The following is a 22,416-nucleotide window of genomic DNA, read 5'->3' as shown; positions in this document are numbered from 1 at the left end:
CACACACACACACACACACACACACACACACACACACACACACACACACACACACACACACACACACACACACACACACACATATGTAAACACACGGATGGGATCAGTGGTTTTGACAGCACTACATTATAAAAGAGCTCAAATGATGTTTAAAAATGGAGAAACAGGCTTACTGGGCGCCATTCCTCGCATTATCATCCAAACCAGGACTTTTAAAATCACATATTATGATTCAAATAAAAATAAATGAACTAAAATCCTAATATCCTGGTACAGTCCCGGGTTTTTTTTATTCCTGAATGTATTTTGATGTTTCCGACATGCATTTTCTCTATTGTTCCTTACGTTATTCTTTCCTTCCATTAATATTCAAACATAGCCTGTTAGCTATACTTCACCATTCAGCTGTTTTCCTATCATATGAAGCGTCGGTTAATGTATATTTATATATATTTATATCATTTTGTATGTAAGAGAAATCTGAGATTTGGAGCGCGGGGTCATGTGACCTGCCCGTACGTCAGCACGCACAGTGATTTGGCGTCACGTGACGCGCTGTGCGTACGCGGCGGAATTGTAAATGAAGATGGCGGACGAGGAGGCCGAGCAGGACCGCAGCGAGCGGAGCGACCCTTCCAACGCGTTAAACGCGCTCGCAACGCGCCTGGAGGAGATAGCAGCGGCTCTCAACGCCAGCCAGGACGCCCCGGACGAGCGCGCGTCGCAGTACTGCTATGAGTTCTGTCAGGTGAGCCGAGATCCCGCCTGTGGCACAACCGACTCATAAACACCGCGACCCCGCCGAACACTCGCTGCTCTCGGCGGCTCTCACACTCAGCCTCGCTCTCCTGGCGCGGTTATAGCGCGCTATAGAGCAGTATAGCAGGTTATGGAGGGTTATAGAGCATTATAGCGGGTCGCTCGGGCTCGGGTAGAGGCTGCAGGACTGTAAACAAGCGCAGCCTCTTCATCCATAACAGCGTTAAACACAGCGTGTGTGTGTGTGTGTGTGTGTGTGTGTGCGCGCGCGCGCTGCTCATCATCATATATCACACCCATCATCACTATAATATATTCCGTCTCCATAATCAGTGCTGCTGATGAACACACCGCTCCATCTTCATGTGCTGTGGTGTCTGATTGGCGCACACTGCTGTAGTCATCTCTGTCTGTGGTTATAGAGCAGCATTACATGAGGATCAATGGAGATATCAGCAGAAATCCTCCACTGGTGATGGTTTATCAGGACACTATCTGATCATCTGAGGGTGTCATAAACTCTACATATGGAGGAAATCTGCTGTAGTTGTCCAGATGAAGTCCTCAGTAATGCACATTACTACTAATAATACATTTATGATATACTGACGGCCGGACACTTACTGAATATGGAGCGGGATCTTAATATGCTGATGGTTTGTGTCATGATGAAGAGTGTGTGATGTTGACCCTTATGATGAGGTTATGACTGCTGTTGGGCTGCTGGGTCATATTTAGGACTTCATGATGGAGTGTCGGATAGTTTCAGTTTTCTCAAAGCTTTTGCTGTTAATAACTGTTAGAGTATAGGATACGGTTACTGTCCGTACAGTACTGGCCTTCATCTGTCTTGCGTGGGTATTGAACGCACACTGTGTGTGTGTGTGTGTGTGTGTGTGTGTGTGTGTGTGACCCAGATGGCTAATCATAAATCGCTCATAAATATGAAAAATAATAATGTGCCGTATCGCCCAGCCCTAGAATAGCAATTAGTTATTGTATTCTCATCAATAAAAGTGTTTATGTGCTGGGCGATGATATCGAGTATTAGCGAAATCATCGCAATAACTTTGAAGACGATATAAAATTAGCAAATATTGTGAATATTGAATATTTCCAGTTCCCGCATACAGAGAGTTAGCGATTAACGCAGAGGTCAGAGGTCAGGAGAGTGTCCGCCTGTGCTGGGCTAAAGAGCTATCATACGTTTATTAGGAATCAGTGTTTAGTTAATCCATAGCGATGAAGATTAATTATATATTGTATTATTTAATGACTTCTAGACCTATAGCTGAAGAATAAAGCACTGTGTGTCATAGTGTTCATCATTTGCTTGTTTCGCTTATTTTTAATATTATTAAAGTACATTTCAAAAATATTAAAAGACTGATATCATGAAATAAGACTTCAGTCCTCCTGACCTGTGCAGTAATTATACTCATGTTGTGTTTAATTTAGTTCTGTCTAAATCGTTTGTGTTGTTTTTTTATTATTTTAAAGCGCTTGCCAAGATATCGGTGTGTGTGTTCATCCCTATATCGCCCGGCCTGACAATAGTCTACCACAGCAACACTCAAAGGGTCTAACTACACAGCCAACACACACTGATGTCTTCTCGAACACACACACACACACACACACTCACACACACTCACACTCACACACTCACACTCACACACACTCACACTCACACACACTCACACTCACACACACTCACACACACACTCACACACACACACTCACACACACTCACACTCACACACACTCACACTCACACACACTCACACTCACACACACTCACACTCACACACACTCACACTCACACACACTCACACTCACACACTCACTCACACTCACACACTCACACACTCACACTCACTCACACTCACACACTCACACTCACACACACTCACACACACTCACACTCACACACACTCACACTCACACACACTCACACACACACACTCACACACTCACACTCACACACACACACACACTCACACTCACACACACTCACACACTCACACTCACTCACACACACACACACACACACACACACACACACTCACACACTCACACTCACACACACACACTCACACTCACACACACACACTCACACACACACTCACACATGCATCTCATCAAGAGCAGCGCCAGACTCTAAAGGTCAGAGGTCACCACCGGGGGCTGAAGATCTCAGTAAGACACAATCAAATCTGTGCGTGTGTGTGCGTGTGTGTGTGAGGTGCTCTACCTTCACATCGTCAGCCTGTGAGATCCGCGATACTAGCGCTTCATATAATGATTAGTGTATTAATGTGCTGGTTAGACGTGTGCAGTGTGCAGGTGTTCCGTCCGGCCTGATGTTAATATACACAGCTACTCCAGCATCTTCATTCACACACAGCCGGTGTGTGAGCGTAACCGAAACACAACACTAGCTGAACTCAGATGCTCCTGAATGAACCCGTCAGGGTCGTGTCCTTGAGGTGTGTGTGTGTTTCTGAGGACGCTGTGTGTGTCTCTCTCTCTCACACACACACACACACACACACGCGCACACACACACACACACACTGGTGGAGAGGTTTCTCCGCACCATCCCAGTGGCTGATGTTCACCATCAGATGCTAGTAGGAAGTGTTCTCCTGGGGTTAGTGCGTGTGTGTGTGTGTGTGTGTGTGTGTGTCGCTCTGATGTGTACCACTGGCTTGATTTTTCCTGTATGTTTGCATCTGAAGCTGACCTCTGACCTCTGGTGTCCGGCATCAAGTCCCCTTAGGCCGGGGACACACTGCAAGCATGCCGTGAGCGTCTCGGCTGCGCGGCGTGTCCGTTTTTATTTCGGCTCCCATGTTAACCGGTTAGCGTTTGCATACTGCCTGCGTCAGCCGCGCGGCTCACGCCCGGACCGAACCGCGCGGAAAACGCGTGCACGCTTCAAATAGAAGAGACGCCTATTTTTCACACGTCATGCGAGCGTGTTGGAAGCGTTTCCAGGCAAAATAGGATAGGAAAAGATGTTTATATGCCATTTTGACACGAATACATATTAATAAATGACATTTTGATGTTTGAAAGTCTGTAGGTTAACATAAATGCAGATATAGGCCTAATTGTAATAATAAAAAACGACATAAACCTGTCAATACAGAATGAAATATTCTGTAGCCTATTTTGCCGTCTATAGATATGTGTGGCCAATAGGCTACTGCCGACGTTGTCTTTGCTATATCAATAGGCAATATATTTATATTTAACATGAAGTATAGGGCTTCAGCAGCAGCGCCGCGTCAGACACGCTTCTGGTGTGCAAAGACAGAAAACGCCACGCAGCCGCCCTGCGACTGACACGCAGCAGAAACGCCACGCTTGCAGTGTGTCTCCGGCCTTATAGTGTGTGTGTGTGTGTGTGTGCAGGGGCGTAGGAGCGACTTTGACATTGGGGGGGGACATTGTCGCCACTATGAACCAACGTCCATCCCACCACCATAATAGTACCAGTATAGTGACGTGGTACAAAATGTAAAGAATCACAAACAGCAAATAAATAAACAAAATCATCCGTTTATCATCTGTTTAAATCATCTGTTTATTATTATATAAATATTGAAGTTGGGAAACATAAGTGTCCAAACCCCTCCTGTAACTGCAGGCAGAGAGGAAAGCAGCGCTTTAAAAGGCAAATATTTGATTCATAACCCCCCAAATACAGCCGTCACACACGGCTTTGGAAACAAGCACTTGGAACTAGAACTATTAAATTGTATCTATCATTATTATCTTTATCAATAACATGTTCTGTGTGTATGAGTTCTGCTGACATCTAATGGGGAAAAGAAAATCATATTTTCTGTGAAAATATGTTTTATACAAAATATTATTTGTAAATAATTTTCATAAACTTAAAAATCTATAACTTTTTTTTCTTTTTTTAACTTTTTTCAGTTTTAGTTTGGCTTCAACAATAATCTGCCACAGGTCTTCTTTAAAATAAGACCACACTTAAGTTTGTGTGTCCAATATTACATGTTTATGACCGTTTTTTGACATAAATCTTTTATAAATTGATGCACACGGGTTAAATGTACTATATATGTTAACATTTAGTCAGAGTCCCTGCTACTGAAGTCAAAGAGCTTCAATAGGGGCTTGAAAACAGTTATTAAGTGGACTCAAGGCTTATGAGAAACTCAGCATATTGTAATATTTCTGTTTATTGATTTGAGGAATTGACATTGAACAGGCAGGAACTCATCCGCCATCCTTGCATTTAATCCACTACAATTATGAATACATCTTAAACCCTCACCTCACCCTGCTGTGCCACCTGCCTCTCCTTTGGTCTCTCCCATGGCTGCATCATGGTTCTCCTAATACATTAACACATGTAGCCTATATGATATTGCAGACCAATAAGGGACTTATATATGATCATTTATGTTTATCTTGGGCTCTTCTGTATGTGGAAAACTTCACATATTCATCATTAATTCCCTTTAAGACCTCTCCTCACCCTCCACCTGTCTCTTCATCTGTCACTCCTTTATCACCGGCCTCTTCCCTGACTGTACCAGCTTCTCCTGATGACACATTATATAGTTTTTAAATGTAATAGGCTTGGTAAATGATAGGTTATGATGTTGTCCTGTCCTTGTGTAAAATGTGTTGTATATAACTAACGTTACTTACACTAACCTTACTCTTCGTAAAAAACTTCAGCAACGTTATTTCCTTTGTCTTTATTTTTTCTGGGGGGGCATTATGCTGAAATTAGATGACAGAATGTTTTGCTAAGGTTAACACAGAGAAATCGATTGCCAGCTATATATCTATATGGCTCTATCTAACGTAACGTTATTTATAACCTTTTCCAAAGCACAGCATAAGTGCCATACAAAACTCCATTACTGATTTAATGTCATATGCCTCGTATACATAATTAAATTTTAAAAAGCTTGCTAATTTAAACCGCTTGACTGAGACTAATTTACCTCATACCAAGTCGAGTGCGCACTAACGTATTTGTCTCTTCCGAGTGTAATGTCTACCAATCAGATGCTCCGAGCGGCAGCAACATAAGCAAACGTTACTGCACGCGCGCGCGTGTTTGTGGCTCAAACTTAACCTCCGGTTAGGAGAGGCTGCGTTATCTTTCTTATGCGTTATGCCGTTATCATCTTTTATTTTAATTGTGCAACATTATCTTAATGTGTTTTTGTTGTTATTATAAATAATCTCCCATTTCTGTCTTCAATATAGAGTGGGGGAACGTCTTCCTTAAAAGGTAGTTCACCCAAAACTGAAAATCCTGTCATTATCTCACCCTCGATCATGTCGACCCAAACCTGTAAATATCTTAATATTGTGTCTGAAGATGACCGAGGGTCTTACGGGTTTGGAACGACCTGAGCGTGAGTAATAATGACCGAGTTATAATGTTTGTGTGAACTAACTTTGACTTAATGCCGTTTTCTGTACAGTAGCCACATGCGTGCGTACTCGCCTTTCAGTTATACAACGCATCGGAATAACACGCTTCTGTGTTTCATAATATAAGATTAAAGTTGGGAAACTTAAACTTGTAGATTAAGTGCCTATTTGAGATTGATTGTATATGAATGCTATCACACACATCCCGTGCTCTATGCACTGCCGTTAGTTTTTGCGGTAAACACAAACGATCAGTTACTCCAGATGGCTTCCACTTGACGTGACCAAATGTAAAGTGATCTGCTTGATCGCATCACGGTGATCGCATAATGCCAAGTGTAAACGCAGCCACAATAAGTCACCTCTACAGTATTTCTGATTACAAACAAATACATAACAAGTAAATCACATTAGACATACAGCTATTACAGTAGACGCCAGTGTCATATGCAGTCAGATATGATCTTTATGAAGCATTCAGGGCTTGGTCAGTCGCACACACTTTTTTTTTGCGCTGGTGTCGTGTGCTCTCTGCTTGATTGTTAAAGGGGGGGTGAAACACTCAGTTTCAGTCAGTGTCATGTCAATCTTGAGTACCTATAGAGTAGCATTGCATCCTGCATATCTCCGAAAAGTCTTTATTTTTTTTATAATTATATAAGAAAGATGCGCTGTTCCGAGTCTTTCCGAAAAAAGCCGAGCGGGTGGGGGCGTGTCGTGTGGGCGGAGCTAAATAATGACGTGTGCGCGCTGCTGCTATTGTGTTGAGTCGAGTGCGTCGTAAAGCTGTCTCATCCCTAACAGTGGGAAAAAAACTTTATTCAAAATAAAAATATGGCTTTTAATCAGATACAGCCATACATCTATGATCCGGAATCAGACCCAGAGGCTGCAGTTGAACAGGAGCAGCAGCAAAAACGACTAGAGCAGGACGTCTGTATGTGCTACAAGTTATACACTAACTATATAATATGCTTAGCGGCTTGTGTTATTTACATATTTATACTTGAATTATATCGTCGTATTTTTGTCTTTGAAGGTGTACATGTGGGAAGTGCAGTTGTGCACGTGTGTGTGTGTGTTTACGCGTGGTTTGTGTAGACGTTAGTAAGCGGACTGGTTTTGCACGGCAGGCTAAGTTAGTGTTTACATAGAAAGAAAAATGCGGCCCGATCCGCACTCTAGTCTGGACGGACCCCTCAGAGGGTTCAGTGCGGTCCGGTGTGGTATAATGTGTGTGTGTTTATCTGCTTATTAATTAGAGAAATGTCGCTGTCAAAAGAAAGCAAAGTGACTGCGTACATGTGTCTACACACACGCTAACAGTCGAGGCCGCGGATGGCCACGCACACACACACACGCACACACACACACGCACACACACACACACACATGACTGGTCAAATTAAGCTGTAAAATAAATAGTTTAACCTTTTGCATGCAAACATATCAACAAAAAAGGGGTAACAAACTTTAAGAGTGATTCCTCCGGTTTGTAATTGGAGAGAGGGCAGCCGGCCATATTTCAACTGGGCGTATCCTTTAAATCATTGAAGGTATGCCTGACTATCATTTCAAAGCTCATGGTCTCCTCTTTCCATTCACACCAAGATCTCAATTTTGAAACGTTGGTCACTGATTGATTTTGCTGGATCGGGTCACGTATGATACAGTTAAACATCATCACACCGAGAGTGTGTGTTCCTGAACACCACCACCACTGAAACCGACACTGATTTCATATGACAGCTCCATAAACTATTAATCAGCATTAATCACTTACATTCAAGATGCAATGTTGACTATTTTTGTTCTATTTCAGCAGCGGAAATGGATCATTACACATCTCACAGCAACTGTGTGTGAGTGTGTGAGTGTGTGAGTGTGTGTGTGTGTTACTGAATGATTCAGTGTTTGAATGAATCTGTTAAATCAAAGATTCACTGACCTGTTCATAAACTACTGCCTCATTCTTGAATGAATCGTTTGGATGAGTCGACTCAGTGACTCGCTCATTAAGACTCGCCTGCTGCCCCCTACTGGAGGTTTAGTTTCATGCTTAAACACTCTCCAACATTTCTTATTTGGCTATTCAAAAATATAAATCTCATAACATTATTTAATGCAGTTGTAATTTATCAGTGTAGATTTTATTAGATTGGTAACAGCCCTATAGTGTCTTATTTTAATTAAACGTATAAATCAAATTTAAGAATATAATCTAAAACTAAAAGCCTAGCCTATATGTAATAAGATTAGAGGGAAAATGGCCTTTATAAAGGTAAAACTATCACCGTTTCATCACTGCTAATAATCCTAAATGTGTGTTGATGATCAGATCCTCATCTGAGAATGATTAGTGAAGGATCATGTGACACTGAAGACTGGAGTAATGATGATAAATTCAGCTTTGATCACAGGAATAAATCACACTTTATTTATGTTTAAATAAGTTATTTAATATATTGATAATTTCTCAATATTAGAGCTTTCTTGTATATCTAATAACATAAATGCAGCCTTTGATCAGAAGAGTTGTAAAGCTTTTGACCGGTAGTGTATATTAAATGCATTTAAAATGTCTGAAACCTAAAATAAAGATTGTGTGTGTGTGTGTGTCCAGACGCTGGTGGAGTTCGCCAGCCTGTGGAGGATGGAGGAGGAGCCCTTACCTGTGCTGCAGGTGTACATCACGGCCCTGAGGAGCTTTGCTCAGGTGTTGCCTCACCTGTGGGCTCAGAGTGAGGAGGTGTCGGTGGTGCTGGAGAGGCTCTCGCTGTGAGGACTGCACTGTAGCTCACACACACACACACACTCACACACACACGCTCTCACACACACACACACACACACGCTCACACACACACGCTCACACTCACTCATACTGAACAAGCTACTGCCTCGTTTACAGTCCAAATATATAACAATTCTTAAATCGATGCATTTACTAGATATGGAAAATTATATTTTTCTTGTTTTCTGGGGAAAAATATCTAATCTTAAAACGACAGGAGATATTTTTCCTTGTTTTCTTAAAAATAAAATCTAACTGAAGTGAGTTTATCCTCAAACAGGCTAAATGATCTGCCAATGGGTGAGGAGAATAATCTGATTTCTGATGAAATCTTGTTTCTTGTGTCCGTCCCGAACAGAAATCAGGTTATTCTCCTCACCCCATTGGCAGATCATTTAGCCTGTTTAAGATCAACTCACTTCATTTAGATTTTATTTTCAACAAAACAAGAAAACATATCTCCTGTCGTTTCACTGATCTAGTGAACGCATCTTGAGTTAGGAACTGTTAGATATTCAGACAGCATGCCTGAGTAGGAAGAGCGTGTTTAGCGGTGTGTGTCAGTGTGTGTGGCCTTTCTTCTGCAGGAGCTGTGCAGAGCTGCTGGTCTCCATGCCCAGGAATATCCCAGATGCATTGTGGGAAAGGTTTAGGTCCTCTGTCCAGGTAAATTTAGTTACTAGTGTTTGCCTTGATCATCATCTTTGTCGTGTTCAGTAAAGTGCAGCTCTTGATAATCATCAGCTTGTGTGTGTGTGTGTGTGTGTGTGTGTGTGTGTGTGTGTGTGTGTGTGTGTGTGTGTGTGTGTGTGTGTGTGTGTGTGTAGATGGCCCATCCTCTAGTGCAGGAGAAAGGCCTCAGCCATCTCCTCATGCTCTCCACTATTGCCCGAGAGGAGGGCGTCTGGACCCATCCCACACTGCAGGCCATCCTGACCAATGAGCTGCCGGCGCTGGAGACAGGTGAGCCCCTGGGCTTCTCCATCCGCCACACCTGAGCAGGGTTAGGGGTGCACCATTACATACTTCAGAACCCACCCAAGCCAGCATTATTCTCCGTATCGGTCCATACTCATACACATGCAGTTTTGTTTAAAAATGATATGTAGCATTTCCATACCTGTGTGTTGAACTGATAATCCCTCTGTGAGTTAACCACAATCTACTAAGTACTGACAGCTTCATTATAAAGAAAAACAACTAATTAATATAAACATATATATATATATATATAATCACAATTTATGACTAAAATCCTGCTACAAACTAGATGGTGGATAAACTGGATTAGTGGATAATTCAGCAGCAAACGTTCCTCTAGAGACATCACGAGTGCACAATAATGGTATAAAAATCTAAACATTTAGTGGAAAAAATAAAGAAAACTGTAAAAGTGAATAAGTGTAGCTCTAAATCTGGTCAAATGTTACACAAAGTACAAGTAAAATGATTTATAGAAATAGGGCCTATATACTATCAAATGACATTTAAAATGTATAGCGCACCTTTTGAATGAGCCAGCAACATATTATAGATAGGGCAGAACAAGATAGGCTGTTAATAATCTTTAATCGTGCATCAGTATTATAATATAGAGCGGCCGGAAGCAGGATGGGCAGGATGATGAGCTCGCAGCTACACAGAGTCACAGCTCCGTCCGCATTGAGAAGCTCAAAACACAAAGGGAAGAGTTATCCACGTGCAGTGTGTCTGTGCAGCATCTTATTAAACCGTTTATTCTAACAGTTTAACATTTCACTGACTGTGTGTGAAGAACAATACAATCCAGTCCAGTGTGATCTAACAGACACCCGGGAGAAAGTAACACGATTTACAGATATAAACGCCAGCAGATAATCATTTAATCAGAATCCATAGTGTGTATATATAGGTAGAAATGCTCATAAAAGGAAAAAATACATTTAAATCTTTGGAAAAGATGATTTCTGTCACTGCTGTGAACTGACCACCACACACAATATGAAGAGTATCAAAAACTTTAGGAGTCAGCTGATCACAATAACACTCAGCAAAGTAGCGTCTTATTATCGTTATCGAGAACATCCCACAACATATTGAGAGATAATTTTTTGTCAATATGGCACAGCCCTAGTTTCTCTGTCCATCCCACACGAGCGGAGAACAGCTCCGGTGGTTGGGTTGCGTTATCCTGATGTGAAGGAGAGTTAACCCGTGCTGATCTGAAGGAGAGTTAACCCGTGCTGATCTGAAGTAGAGTTAACCCGTGCTGATCTGAAGGAGAGTTAACCCGTGCTGATCTGAAGGAGAGTTAACCCGTGCTGATCTGAAGGAGAGTTAACCCGTCCTGATCTGAAGGAGAGTTAACCCGTGCTGATCTGAAGGAGAGTTAACCCGTGCTGAAGGAGAGTTAACCCGTGCTGATCTGAAGGAGAGTTAACCCGTGCTGATCTGAAGGAGAGTTAACCCGTGCTGATCTGAAGTAGAGTTAACCTGTGCTGATCTGAAAGGCTGCTGTTGTGTTGTGTGCAGTGCATGAGTTCCTGTCTCTGGAAGGCCCGGCTCTGCTGCGTATGCGGGTGAAGCAGCTGATGAAGGAGAGCTGTGTGTCTCAGGCCCTCTCGCTGGCCAAGGCCTGTGCTGAGTTCTGTGGGTTCCAGGACTCGGGCCACTTCAGGCAGATGCAGCTGGTGTGCCTGTGCACGGTGGCCCCGCAGGAGCTCATCATGGAGGAGGTCAGACTAATGCTCCGTGCAGTCAAACAACTCAAGCGATCGTTCCCCATAAATCAGCCTGATGTTCATCTGCTGACCCCCAGGGCATCATAGGTGTGTGTGTTTCTTCAGGACTACACAGATGAAGATGTTTAACTCAGCCGCTGCTCGTATAATGCATGTCAATGGGGTGTGTTTCTATGAGAGTAACACACACACACACACACACACACACACACATACGAATCCATATTAAACCCTGTGGCTCGTGGAGACACGCTGATGTCTGAAGACACGAACCGATCGCTTTCTGCCAGAAACACAACAGTATTTGAGTTATTTTACCTCATATCAGACGAATCTCATCTAGTGTTCCCAGCGCCATTACTTCCGCTGAGTGAGGTCAAAATACCGGCGCGGTCATAGATATATTTACATATAGATGCCTCATTAGACAGAGCGGTGAATGCACTAATAAGGCATCTATGTAAATATATTTATTTTGTATTTTATTATGGGTGTTTTGACCTTACTCTCCAGAACTCTGGGAACACTAGATGAGATTCGTCTGATATGAGGTAAAAAATAACTCAAATACTGTTGTGTTCCTGGCAGAAAGCGATCGGTTCGTGTCTTAAGACATCAGTGTGTCGTCACGAGCAAAATGATCTGCCAATGGGGTGAGAAATATAATCTTATTTCTGATTTAAATCTCGTTTCCGTCCCAAACAGAAATAAGATTATTCTCCTCACCCCATTGGCAGATCATTTTGCCTGGTTTAAGAAAAAACAAGAAAATATACCTCATGTAATTTAACTGATCTAGTAAATGCATCTTGATTTAAGAATATTTAGATATTTGGACTGGAAACAAAACAAAAAAAACTAAATAAGAAGAGCATTTTTTGCAGTGCATGCATTATACGAGCAGCGGCTGAGTTAAACATCTTCATTTGTGTTGTCCTGAAGAAACACACACACCTGTGATGCCCTGGGGGTCAGCAGATAAACATCAGGCTCATTTATGGCTGAACTATCCCTTTAAAAATATGAAGCATATTTTCCTAATTCCATAGACAAGTATTTACATTTGTAATTTCTCCCGTTCGTTTTCAGCTCTCTAAAGTGGACTGCCGTGACGCTTTAGAGATGATTTGTAACCTTGAGGCGGATGGGGATGAGAAGGCGGCCTTCACTTTGTGTTCTGGGTTCCTGACCCGTCAGATTCTACAGGAGGATACCTACTGTGCTTGGCAAGTCACAAACGTCACCAACGCTTGTAGAGCTGAGCGTTTGCTGCAGCTATGCTCATTAATGTAGTGTTGTGTTTGTAAAGAGTTTGCGGGGTGTGTGTGTTCTCTGGCAGGGAGTTGACTCTGTTCTGGGGGAAGCTGCTGAAGCGATTGGAGCCTTCGGATCAGGCCTTTCTGGACCGATGCCGTCAGATGGCCTTTCTGTCTAAAACCGTGTTCCACCTGCTCTTTTTCATCAAAGTCATCCAGTCAGAGGTGAGCCTTTTCTTTCTCTCAATTCAAGCTGTTGATTTCACTGCAAAAATGCTTTCCTTTCTTAGTTTTTTGGCCTAGTTTCCAGTCCGAACATCTAAAAAATTTTACATTTAAGAAACATTTACTATTTTACTGTCTTAATTTTAAGTATTTTTCCCCAAAACAAGACAATTACTTTAGCTTGTCTAGTAAATACTTCTTGTTTTGAGAATTTTTAGATGTTTGGACTAGAAACAAGACACAAATACTGAGTAAGAAGAGCATTTTTTGCAGTGATGATGATGTCTTGAATACTAAATACTTCTTTTCTAAATCAATAGATGGACAAAGTTGGACTGTCGACTTGTGTTGAGATCTGCATTCGAGCTCTGCGATTGGAGGCATGCGAAGGAAGCACCAAGGCCACTGTCTGCAAAACCATTTCCTGCCTCTTGCCCTCTGACCTGGAGGTTAAAAGGGCTTGCCAATTGACAGAGTTTCTCCTGGAGCCAACCGTGGACTCGTACTATGCAGTGGAAACTCTTTACAATGAGCCGGATCAGAAGCTTGATGAGGAAGACCTTCCGGTGCCCAACTCTCTACGCTGCGAGCTCCTTCTGGTCCTCAAAACCCAGTGGCCTTTTGATCCTGAATTCTGGAACTGGAAGGCATTAAAGCGCCACTGTTTGGCTCTAATGGGCGAGGAAGCCTCCATTGTGTCCTCTATTGATGAACTGAATGATGGTGACCCTGAGGGCGTAGGGGACGAGACGGGCATATTCAGTGAGGACTTCAAAGATGTCTCGCAGCGCTTTCTGGACACTACTAACGAACTCAATGAAATCGAAGATCAGAAGCTGAAGAACCGAGAGTTGAAAAAGCTGAGAGAGAAAGGATTTGTCTCGGCTAGGTTTAGAAACTGGCAGGCTTACATGCAATACTGTGTTTTATGTGATAAGGAGTTTCTTGGTCACCGGATAGTGCGTCATGCGCAGACTCACTTGAAAGATGGAGTCTACAGCTGCCCGATTTGTGTAGAGACCTTTGAAACAAAAGAGACACTTGAACCACACGTCGCATCGCACGTTAAACTTTCTTGCAAAGAGCGGCTTGCCGCAATGAAGACTAGTAAGCAATTAGCCAACCCCAAAACAGCCAACCCTGTTATAGTAGCCCTGAATGCTAAAAGCAATGAAAATCAGGCGCGCAAGATCAAGACAAAAAATAACAATGCTGGGCAATCCAACTCACTTTTTAATGGAGTTGCCAATGACTCCGATTTCAAAAATGGTTGTGAAGGGAATATTTGCCCAGTTCAAAGCTGCAGAAGGGGATTTAAATATTTCCGAAATCTCGTTGCCCATGTGAAAGATCACGGCGACAACGAGGAAGCGAAGGGCTTCCTTGAAATGCAGAACTCTAAAGTGGTGTGCCAATATTGCCGGCGTCAGTTTGTCAGCGTTGATCATCTAAACGATCACCTCCAGGCGCATTGTGGCACCAAACCATACATTTGCATTCAGCTAAATTGCAAAGCCAGCTTTGACTCCAATGCCGAGCTTATCATACACAAGAAAAACCACCCAGTCTTCAAGGCTAAGTGCATGTTTCCCGGTTGCGGCAAGATCTTCTCTGAAGCCTACAAACTGTATGACCATGAGGCTCAGCATTACAGAACATTTACCTGCAAAGCACCGGACTGCGGTAAAGTCTTTCATTCGCAGTCTGAGCTAGACCTCCATGCAGAGAGTCATGTCGTGAAAGTGGAAGCCTCTTCGACAAGTGTTCAAGCTCATCCGGAACAAACAGATCAGGGCTCGCTCTCAATCGCCCATTTGAACGACGAGGGCGCAGAGTCTCAAGTGGATTATCCATCGGGCATTGGCACGATAAAGCATTCGATTGAAAATATGCTAAGTAGCGCCTTTTCTGCACAAGAAGAGTGTAAACCTGAGCAACTTCCCATCCCTCCACATATCCCTGTGATTAGTGACCACTTGGGCCAATCAGCCGTAGGCCCTCACCTAATGCCACATAGACCTGAGGAGTCTCTATTGGAGGCCTTGATGAGCGATGCAGACCCTATGCCATCTACATCCTCATATCAGAGCGTATTAGAGGACTTTCTGCCTGTCCCACCACCTGATGCTCAGCTGCCGACCGCAGATTCAGCAACCACACCACTATACAACAATGGAGTATTTAGACATTACGGCCCTAATCCTTTACCTCCGGTTCAAACCTCATATCCGAACCTGTGTGGTAGTAGTAGTGCTAACATGACTTCCCCATCACAGACTTCCCACAATACAGCACCACTTGTCTCCCTGGGGCAAATGCTTCCACCTGTTTCTCAGACACTTCCTCTACAAATGGCTTCCGTGCCAAATAATGGACAGGCGTTGGAGAATAAATCCGTGAAACCGGTGGATGTGAATGTTGTCCAAGTGGAGAAAAGCAAAGAGAGGCACAAATGTCCTTATGAGACATGTACTCGAGACTATAGCTCTTACAGAAGTGTTACTAAACACATGAAGGCTGTTCATTCGGACTTTTACACGCAGTGGAAACTCGCAAAAAAGAACAACGTCGGGGTTAAATCCACGCTTAGATCCGTGTCTGTAAACGGAAGCCTCAGTTCAGTTATGAATCCACAAGCCCAGATGGGCCAGAGAGTCGCTGGTCCTATTGTCCAGCATCCTCCTTACCCTTCTAACTGTGCAAACCCTAACTATCCTTCTGTCCCTGCTCAAGTTAATGCATCCCCTGGGCATATCCGCACCAATGAAATGGACAATATATTAGATCCCATTGTTCTCTCTCAGCTCGGAAATGTTACAAATCCGTCTCAAATGGCAGCAGACCACTTGTGGGATCCCAGGAACAATTCAGTACTCCAACAGCAGATATGTAATTCTCAAACAATGACCCAAAACATGAACACGCTTCCTAGCAGCCATTTTACTCGCATGAATACAGCTTCTAGTGAGCAGAGAGGTATGAGCTACACTACTCTACAACCGCAGAGTAATACTAATGTTTATCCTCTGCCAGCTCAAGCAGACAGCGTTCAAAAACTCAATGGCACCTCGGATGAAAGCCTGCATCCAGTTCTCAATCCACCACCGCCAATAATGGGTCCTAATGTAGTGCCAACCGTTAATTCTATAGTAGAGTCAAGTCTAGGATCTGCTCAAATGTCTTACGCCGACAGTTCCGTTTCAAAAGATATTTCAGCAGATTACACTCAGCCAACAAATGATAATTTCTCCGTAGTAACCAATAGTCAGTGTGTGGTGAAGGTAGAGAGGGATACCCCTTTAGGATTACCACTTCCCATCAATGAAACGCCCCTATCGAACAGCAGTTCTCCAAGTTGTCAGAATAACACTGGAAATGTGCCTAGTGACAAAGGCCCCAAAAAAGTTAAACGAAGCAAAAGAACAAAATGGCCTGCAATTATTAAAGATGGCAAGTTCATTTGCTGCCGGTGTTATAGGGAATTCCCGAGTTCTAAATCTTTGGGAGGACATTTGTCAAAACGGGCTCATTGCAAACCCTTCGATGAAGCGGACCTGACAGCGGACCTTCCTAGCTCATTTCTTGATCTTCTTAACTCGCCTCATCCAACACCGTCCTCATATGGAAGCCTGCCACATGGTAAGGGCCCTCTTGATCCAAAACTATACCCAAATGTCACTTTTCCCCAAGCCAATGGCACCTACAACAGCAATGACAAACAGATGGGGGTAGTGTTCAAGCAAAGCTCGTCCAGTCTGTGTGCGAGTTCGGTACAAGAACAGACACTTCCAATCCCCTGTGGTCCATATCCTCAAAGCAGTCGCATGTCTGAAACTAGTGTTATCCAGCACACTGGTAGTGTTAAACATCAGCTACAAGCCAGTTACTCTGAGATGCCCCTGTTTAATGAGGAAGTCAGCGATCCTCTTCTTTCTCAATTGTTGGCTGATGACCAATCTACATCCAGCCTAACTAGCGGATCGTCGGATCATGTCAGTCAAATTCTTCAAGCTGAAACGTTAAACAAAATGAAAGAGTTCAAGGAAAAAATAACGGACAGTGCAAGTGACTTATCAAATGATGGGCTTCTGGCAGCCATGGCAAATCTTGCTCAGAACCTGGTGTCTGAGAAGACTGTCAAAGAAAGACTACGTCAACAGATATTGGCTGGAGACCTTTACAAAAAAAGCAGCTTGCCTCGTGGATCAAGTGTTGACAGTTCCTACTCACAAATGTCTGTTGCAAGTCCTGACATTGTGGATCCACAAAATACCTCAAACTTGATTGAGAATGTACCTCAAAGTGAGCCGCAACCTGTGGTTAACACAGCCACTATTGTCCCTGTCGAGGCAATTTCAAAATTGGGAGAGAGCGTAATTCACACCGTTTCCTCTGTGTCTTCGGGAAGTGGTGTCAATGATCAGTCCACCAATATGCCAGTTACCGAAGTGGATGAAGTGTTGGAGATCCAAAAAGCTCTTGAAAATCTTGACCTAGACAGAGAAATCAATGAGGTTATTAAACCGGTTATTAAACCTGTGCCTGGTCCTGTAATGAGTGACGCAAGTACAGCTCTTCCTACTAAACCAGATCCCATTGATTTACCCAAGGAGATACCAATTTATGTGAAACCATTTGCATGTGACACAAAAGGTTGTAATTACAGCTGCATGACGAAAGATGCTCTTTTTAAACACCTTGTCAAGCTCCACAATTACACAGATAAAATGCTTTCTCAAATTAAAGACCAGTTCAATGTTTCCCCTTTCGGGTGTCACAAATGTTCTAAGGCCTTCACGCGCAACTCCAATCTCAAAGCCCATTATGTATCAGTTCATAACTTTTCACAGGAAGAAGTAAAGAGGATGAAAATCAGGCCTAAGCTCAATCACAGACTCCGGGATAGTGGTGGGGGAAGCCCTTGTCCGGTGCCACAAATCCCCAAACCAGTAAAAAACACTCCATGTGTGGATGCACGTAAACCGCAGAAAGATGTTAAATCTAAATCAGGCTTAAAGAAAGAAGATAATGTCAAAACGTCAAGTTGCATTACTCCACTCGTCCACCAATCTTCGTTTGTGTGCAGAAGTCCTGCTTTGGGAACACCGACATTAACTCCGAAGGCCGTTCAGCCATCAGTGATTGTGTCTGGCCGTTCCTCAATGACTCCAAGAATGGATCCCAATGCAAATGGGTGGTTTCCCACAAAGTCCTCAGTTCCGGGTCCAACCCATGTGTCCCCACTAAAAGAGATTCTGCCCATTGCCCCTTTTACCCAGAATCCTTGTGCACCAGTACAGACATTAAATCAGGCATTGGACAAAAAGCCTAAACCTAGCAAGCCTCGAGTGGCAAAGCCAAAAGAATCTCCCAAAAAAACGAAAGAGAAAAAAGCAGATCTCTATGATGCTTTTAGCCCTTATAGACCTTATCGGTGTGTTCACCAGGGCTGTGCGGCAGCTTTCACAATCCAACAGAACTTGATCCTGCATTATAAAGCTGTGCATCAGTCTGATTTGCCTAAATTTGAGGTCAACAGTCAAGATGAGCATTATGAAGAGGAGTTTGAGGACAAGGATCGAAACGAGGATAGTGACGACAAATTGGACGCGGACATAGGGGAGGTAGATGAGTTCAGGTGTCAAGTCAAAGACTGCTCTTGCATTTTTCAGTCAGTTACAGACTTGCTCCAGCATTACCTTCAGCTCCACAAATTATCCCTTGAGAAAGCCGGTGCCATGATGTGCAGTATAAACCTAGGCAGGTTTCAATGTGACCAGCCGAACTGCTCCGAAACCTTCACCGCTTTCTGGAAATACATCGGCCATGTTGACAAAGAGCATAAAGAAACCAAACTCTCAAAAGTGGAGCCTGTGGAAGGTATGTTTAGATGTCAGGTGGAAGGATGCGAATGTGCTTACAGCACAAGGTCGAATCTACTACGGCATACCATGAAGAAACATCAAGACGTGTACAAACGCCTGCTTATGAACCCTCGAGAAGGCGGGAGTGGGGTTAAACTCGGTCGCCCTAGGAAGTACGAAAAGATTGACTTTGTCGAAAAGGAAAACCGAGAGACTAACAAGAAACCAATTAAAAAGGTAGCCATCAAGAAGGATGCTATCAAAAAGGAAACCATCAAGAAAGACACTATTAAGAAGGACGTCATCAAGAATGCTATTAAGAAGGACGCTATTAAAAAGGACGCTATTAAAAAGGACATCATCAAGATCAAGAAGGACGTCATTAAGAAGGACGTCATCAAAATTAAAAAGGACATCATAAAGAAAGACGCCATCAAGAAGGACAAGATCAGGAAGGAAGCTATGAAGAAGGTAGCTCTTAAAAAGAGAAAAGCTCATAAAAACAATTGGACCAAATATGGGAAACCCATTTTGAAAACACAAGAAGAAGCCTCGGCCATGTGCACCAAACGCCTACAGCTGCAGTACGCTTGCATGATCAAGGGTTGCGAAACGGTGACCAGTTCTGAGCGAAACATAATGAAGCATTACCTCCAGCATGGGCTTCCAAAGCAATACCTGGAAGAGCAGAGGAGCAACTTCATATACTGTAAAAAGATCCCCCGCTCAAGATACAAGCGCATCGCCTCTAGAAGCGACGACACCGATAAATCGGAGGAGAGCTCCATAGAGACGACCGAGAATGAAGAAGTAGCCGAGCCTGGCCAAAGTGAGTCCGAGTTCTCGAAGCCTACATCTGAGAAGGAGAGCACAGAGGACGTCGACCTCTCGGATGGCAAGCCGTCTACAGACACGAGCTCCGAGATATCGGTGGTGGTTAAGCGGCGAAGGGGGCGTCCGCGCAAGATCGACTTGCTGAAGAGGAACTCCCTCGGACCCAAGAGGATTACGAGGCTCAGGACCGCGAGGAGTTCCAAAGTGAGTTACGTGGATACGAACACCGACTCCATGTCCTCGACCGTAACACAAGAGGACGGCTCTGGCCAGAATACGCCACTCAGCTCCTTCAAACCAATGGGCTTTGAGGTGTCCTTTCTTCAGTTTCTCCAGGAGTCAAAGACGTCCCAAAAAAGGAAGGCTACGGTTCCGCTTAACGGAAACGCACACAAACGGCTACACACGGCGTTCCACCTGAAGACCGCGACGGTCGTGTGCAAACGATCAGACGCACAATTGCACTCGAGAGAAGCCCAGAAACCCATCGAGTTTAAAAACCCCCAGAAGTTGACCTCCCTCGGCAACGTCACATTCGAGGTGCAAAAGGTCTTCTCCGACGTCCTGGAAATCCTTCTTAAGCAGCTTCATGAAATGCGACCCACGGTGATCCTCCAAAAAGACGATTAGCGCACGACCCCTCGTGTGTTATTGTTCTGAACTCAGGATAAAGAGATGGCGAACTCGTTTAGTTTTAACTCTTCGGTCGGACACTACATCTTAAGGTCCCTAGTGCGATGTTTATTAACAGAACTGTGTAAGTTAAGCTCACTTTATAGTTGCAGTAGATGATGAAATACCTCTAAAGCATGTTATGTCCTTATGAAGCCGTTCAGCACATTTCTGTTGCCTTTGGAGTTGATTTTTTTCTTTTTGAGTATTGTATAGACTCGTACTTTTTAATATTCCATTGGACTCTTTTTCTATCCAGCTGAAAGTGAATCATTATTCTGATGTTATGTAGTGCTGTGTATAATTCGTAACTGTTTTGGTCCTTGTAAATCTGAAATTTGTCAATAATGTTGTGTGTGGCTCTTTGATCAACTACTGCCACCAGCAGTCTGTATGTTAATCAATAGCAACCAATTTAATACAGCTTGCATTTTGTTACTCCGTGTTGGTGTCGTCCTTAAAGGCACAGTCTGGTGGTTTAGAGCGCGGACGCTGTGTTGAGATTGGGGTGGATGATGTGTAGAACTACAGGGACATTACCACATGGCTTTTAGAGGTTATGGCCCTTTGAGTTCAGTGCTAAACAGTGTTTTCATGAGATTCTGAAACGACGTGAACCTTAAAATGCCATTTCTACTTATCAAACCTCATTTTGTTGGTGTAACCTAATGTATGCATAATTTATTTGATTTAAAACCACGTTTAAAGGGTTAGTTCACCCAAAAATGCACACTATACTGTCCATGTCCAGAAAGGGAATAAAAACATCATCACAGTAGTCCATATGAGACATCAGTGGGTTAATTAGAGTCTCTTGAAGCATCCAAAATACATTTGGGTCCAAAAATAACAAAAACTACGACTTTATTCAGCATTGGCTTCTCTTCCGCGTTTGTGTTCAATCCTCAAATAAAGATTCAAACGGTTATGAGTCAGCGAATCGATTCATGATTCGGATCGCCAATGACTCGTGACTTCAGCAGTTTGACACGCGATCCGAATCATGAATCGATTCACTGACTCATAACCGTTTGAATCTTTATTTGAGGATTGAACACAAACGCGGAAGAGAAGCCAATGCTGAATAAAGTCGTAGTTTTTGTTATTTTTGGACCCAAATGTATTTTGGATGCTTCAAGAGACTCTAATTAACCCACTGATGTCTCATATGGACTACTGTGATGATGTTTTTATTCCCTTTCTGGACATGGACAGTATAGTGTGCATACACTTGCATACGCTCTCGGACTAAATATAAAATATCTTAAACTGTGTGTGAAGATGAACGGAGGTCTTACGGGTGTGGAGCGACATTAGGGAGAGGAGTTAATGACAGACATTTCATCTTTGGCTGAACTAACCCTTTAATGTGGATCAGAATGTCTTTAATTCAGTATCATGGACATAATGGCAGAATCCATTAATAATTGAATTCACTGTATAATGCAGAATGTCACGGGATTGGTCAACACATGTCTGAATAAATCAACAGCAGGTCCGACTCTTAAAGGGCCAGTTCTCCATTAATGAGAATCCTGGAATAATGTCCTCGCTCTAATGTTGCTCAAACTTCAGACTTTCCTTCCTCATATAACGCCACGGAGTCTCTTCAGAACATCTGGAATAATCCGCTCGCTCCGTACGGATCCGTTTCTCTTTATGAGCTTCTGAAGCGGCAGGGGAAGTTGCTTAGCCTGTCAGTGGAGGACAGAAATCTGTCCATTTCATTACAAACATCTTCATTTGTGTTCAGAAGATCAACGAGTCAGAACATTTAATCATTAAGGAGGACCAGAACAATTAGCAGATAAAACTATTAGACAGATTTCATAAGCTCTTAAATAACTCTGTGCTGTAGA

General features: G+C 43.2%; 1 protein-coding gene across 1 annotated transcript; it reads left to right on the top strand.

Moving 5' to 3' along the window:
• Nucleotides 1-560: 560 nt before the first annotated feature.
• On the top strand, nt 561-20,995 carry znf292b (zinc finger protein 292b). The gene is made up of 8 exons (XM_067416594.1): nt 561-748; nt 8,816-8,970; nt 9,574-9,652; nt 9,814-9,949; nt 11,498-11,700; nt 12,796-12,932; nt 13,046-13,187; nt 13,508-20,995. The coding sequence occupies exons 1-8, from the start codon at nt 581-583 to the stop codon at nt 20,513-20,515; spliced, it is 8,028 nt and encodes a 2,675-aa protein (XP_067272695.1). The 5' UTR covers nt 561-580; the 3' UTR covers nt 20,516-20,995.
• Nucleotides 20,996-22,416: the final 1,421 nt, after the last annotated feature.

This window comes from Pseudorasbora parva, chromosome 15 (assembly GCF_024679245.1).
Source record: "Pseudorasbora parva isolate DD20220531a chromosome 15, ASM2467924v1, whole genome shotgun sequence".
In the NCBI taxonomy this organism is placed as follows: Eukaryota; Metazoa; Chordata; class Actinopteri; order Cypriniformes; family Gobionidae; genus Pseudorasbora; species Pseudorasbora parva.
This window is presented reverse-complemented; position numbering and strand designations above follow the sequence as displayed.

Coding starts and splice junctions, on each gene's coding strand:
- znf292b (XM_067416594.1), top strand. CDS start 581: ATGAAGATGGCGGACGAGGAGGCCGAGCAGGACCGCAGCGAGCGGAGC. Junction 11,701..12,795: donor AGGAGCTCATCATGGAGGAG/GTCAGACTAATG, acceptor GTTCGTTTTCAG/CTCTCTAAAGTGGACTGCCG. Junction 12,933..13,045: donor GAGGATACCTACTGTGCTTG/GCAAGTCACAAA, acceptor GTTCTCTGGCAG/GGAGTTGACTCTGTTCTGGG.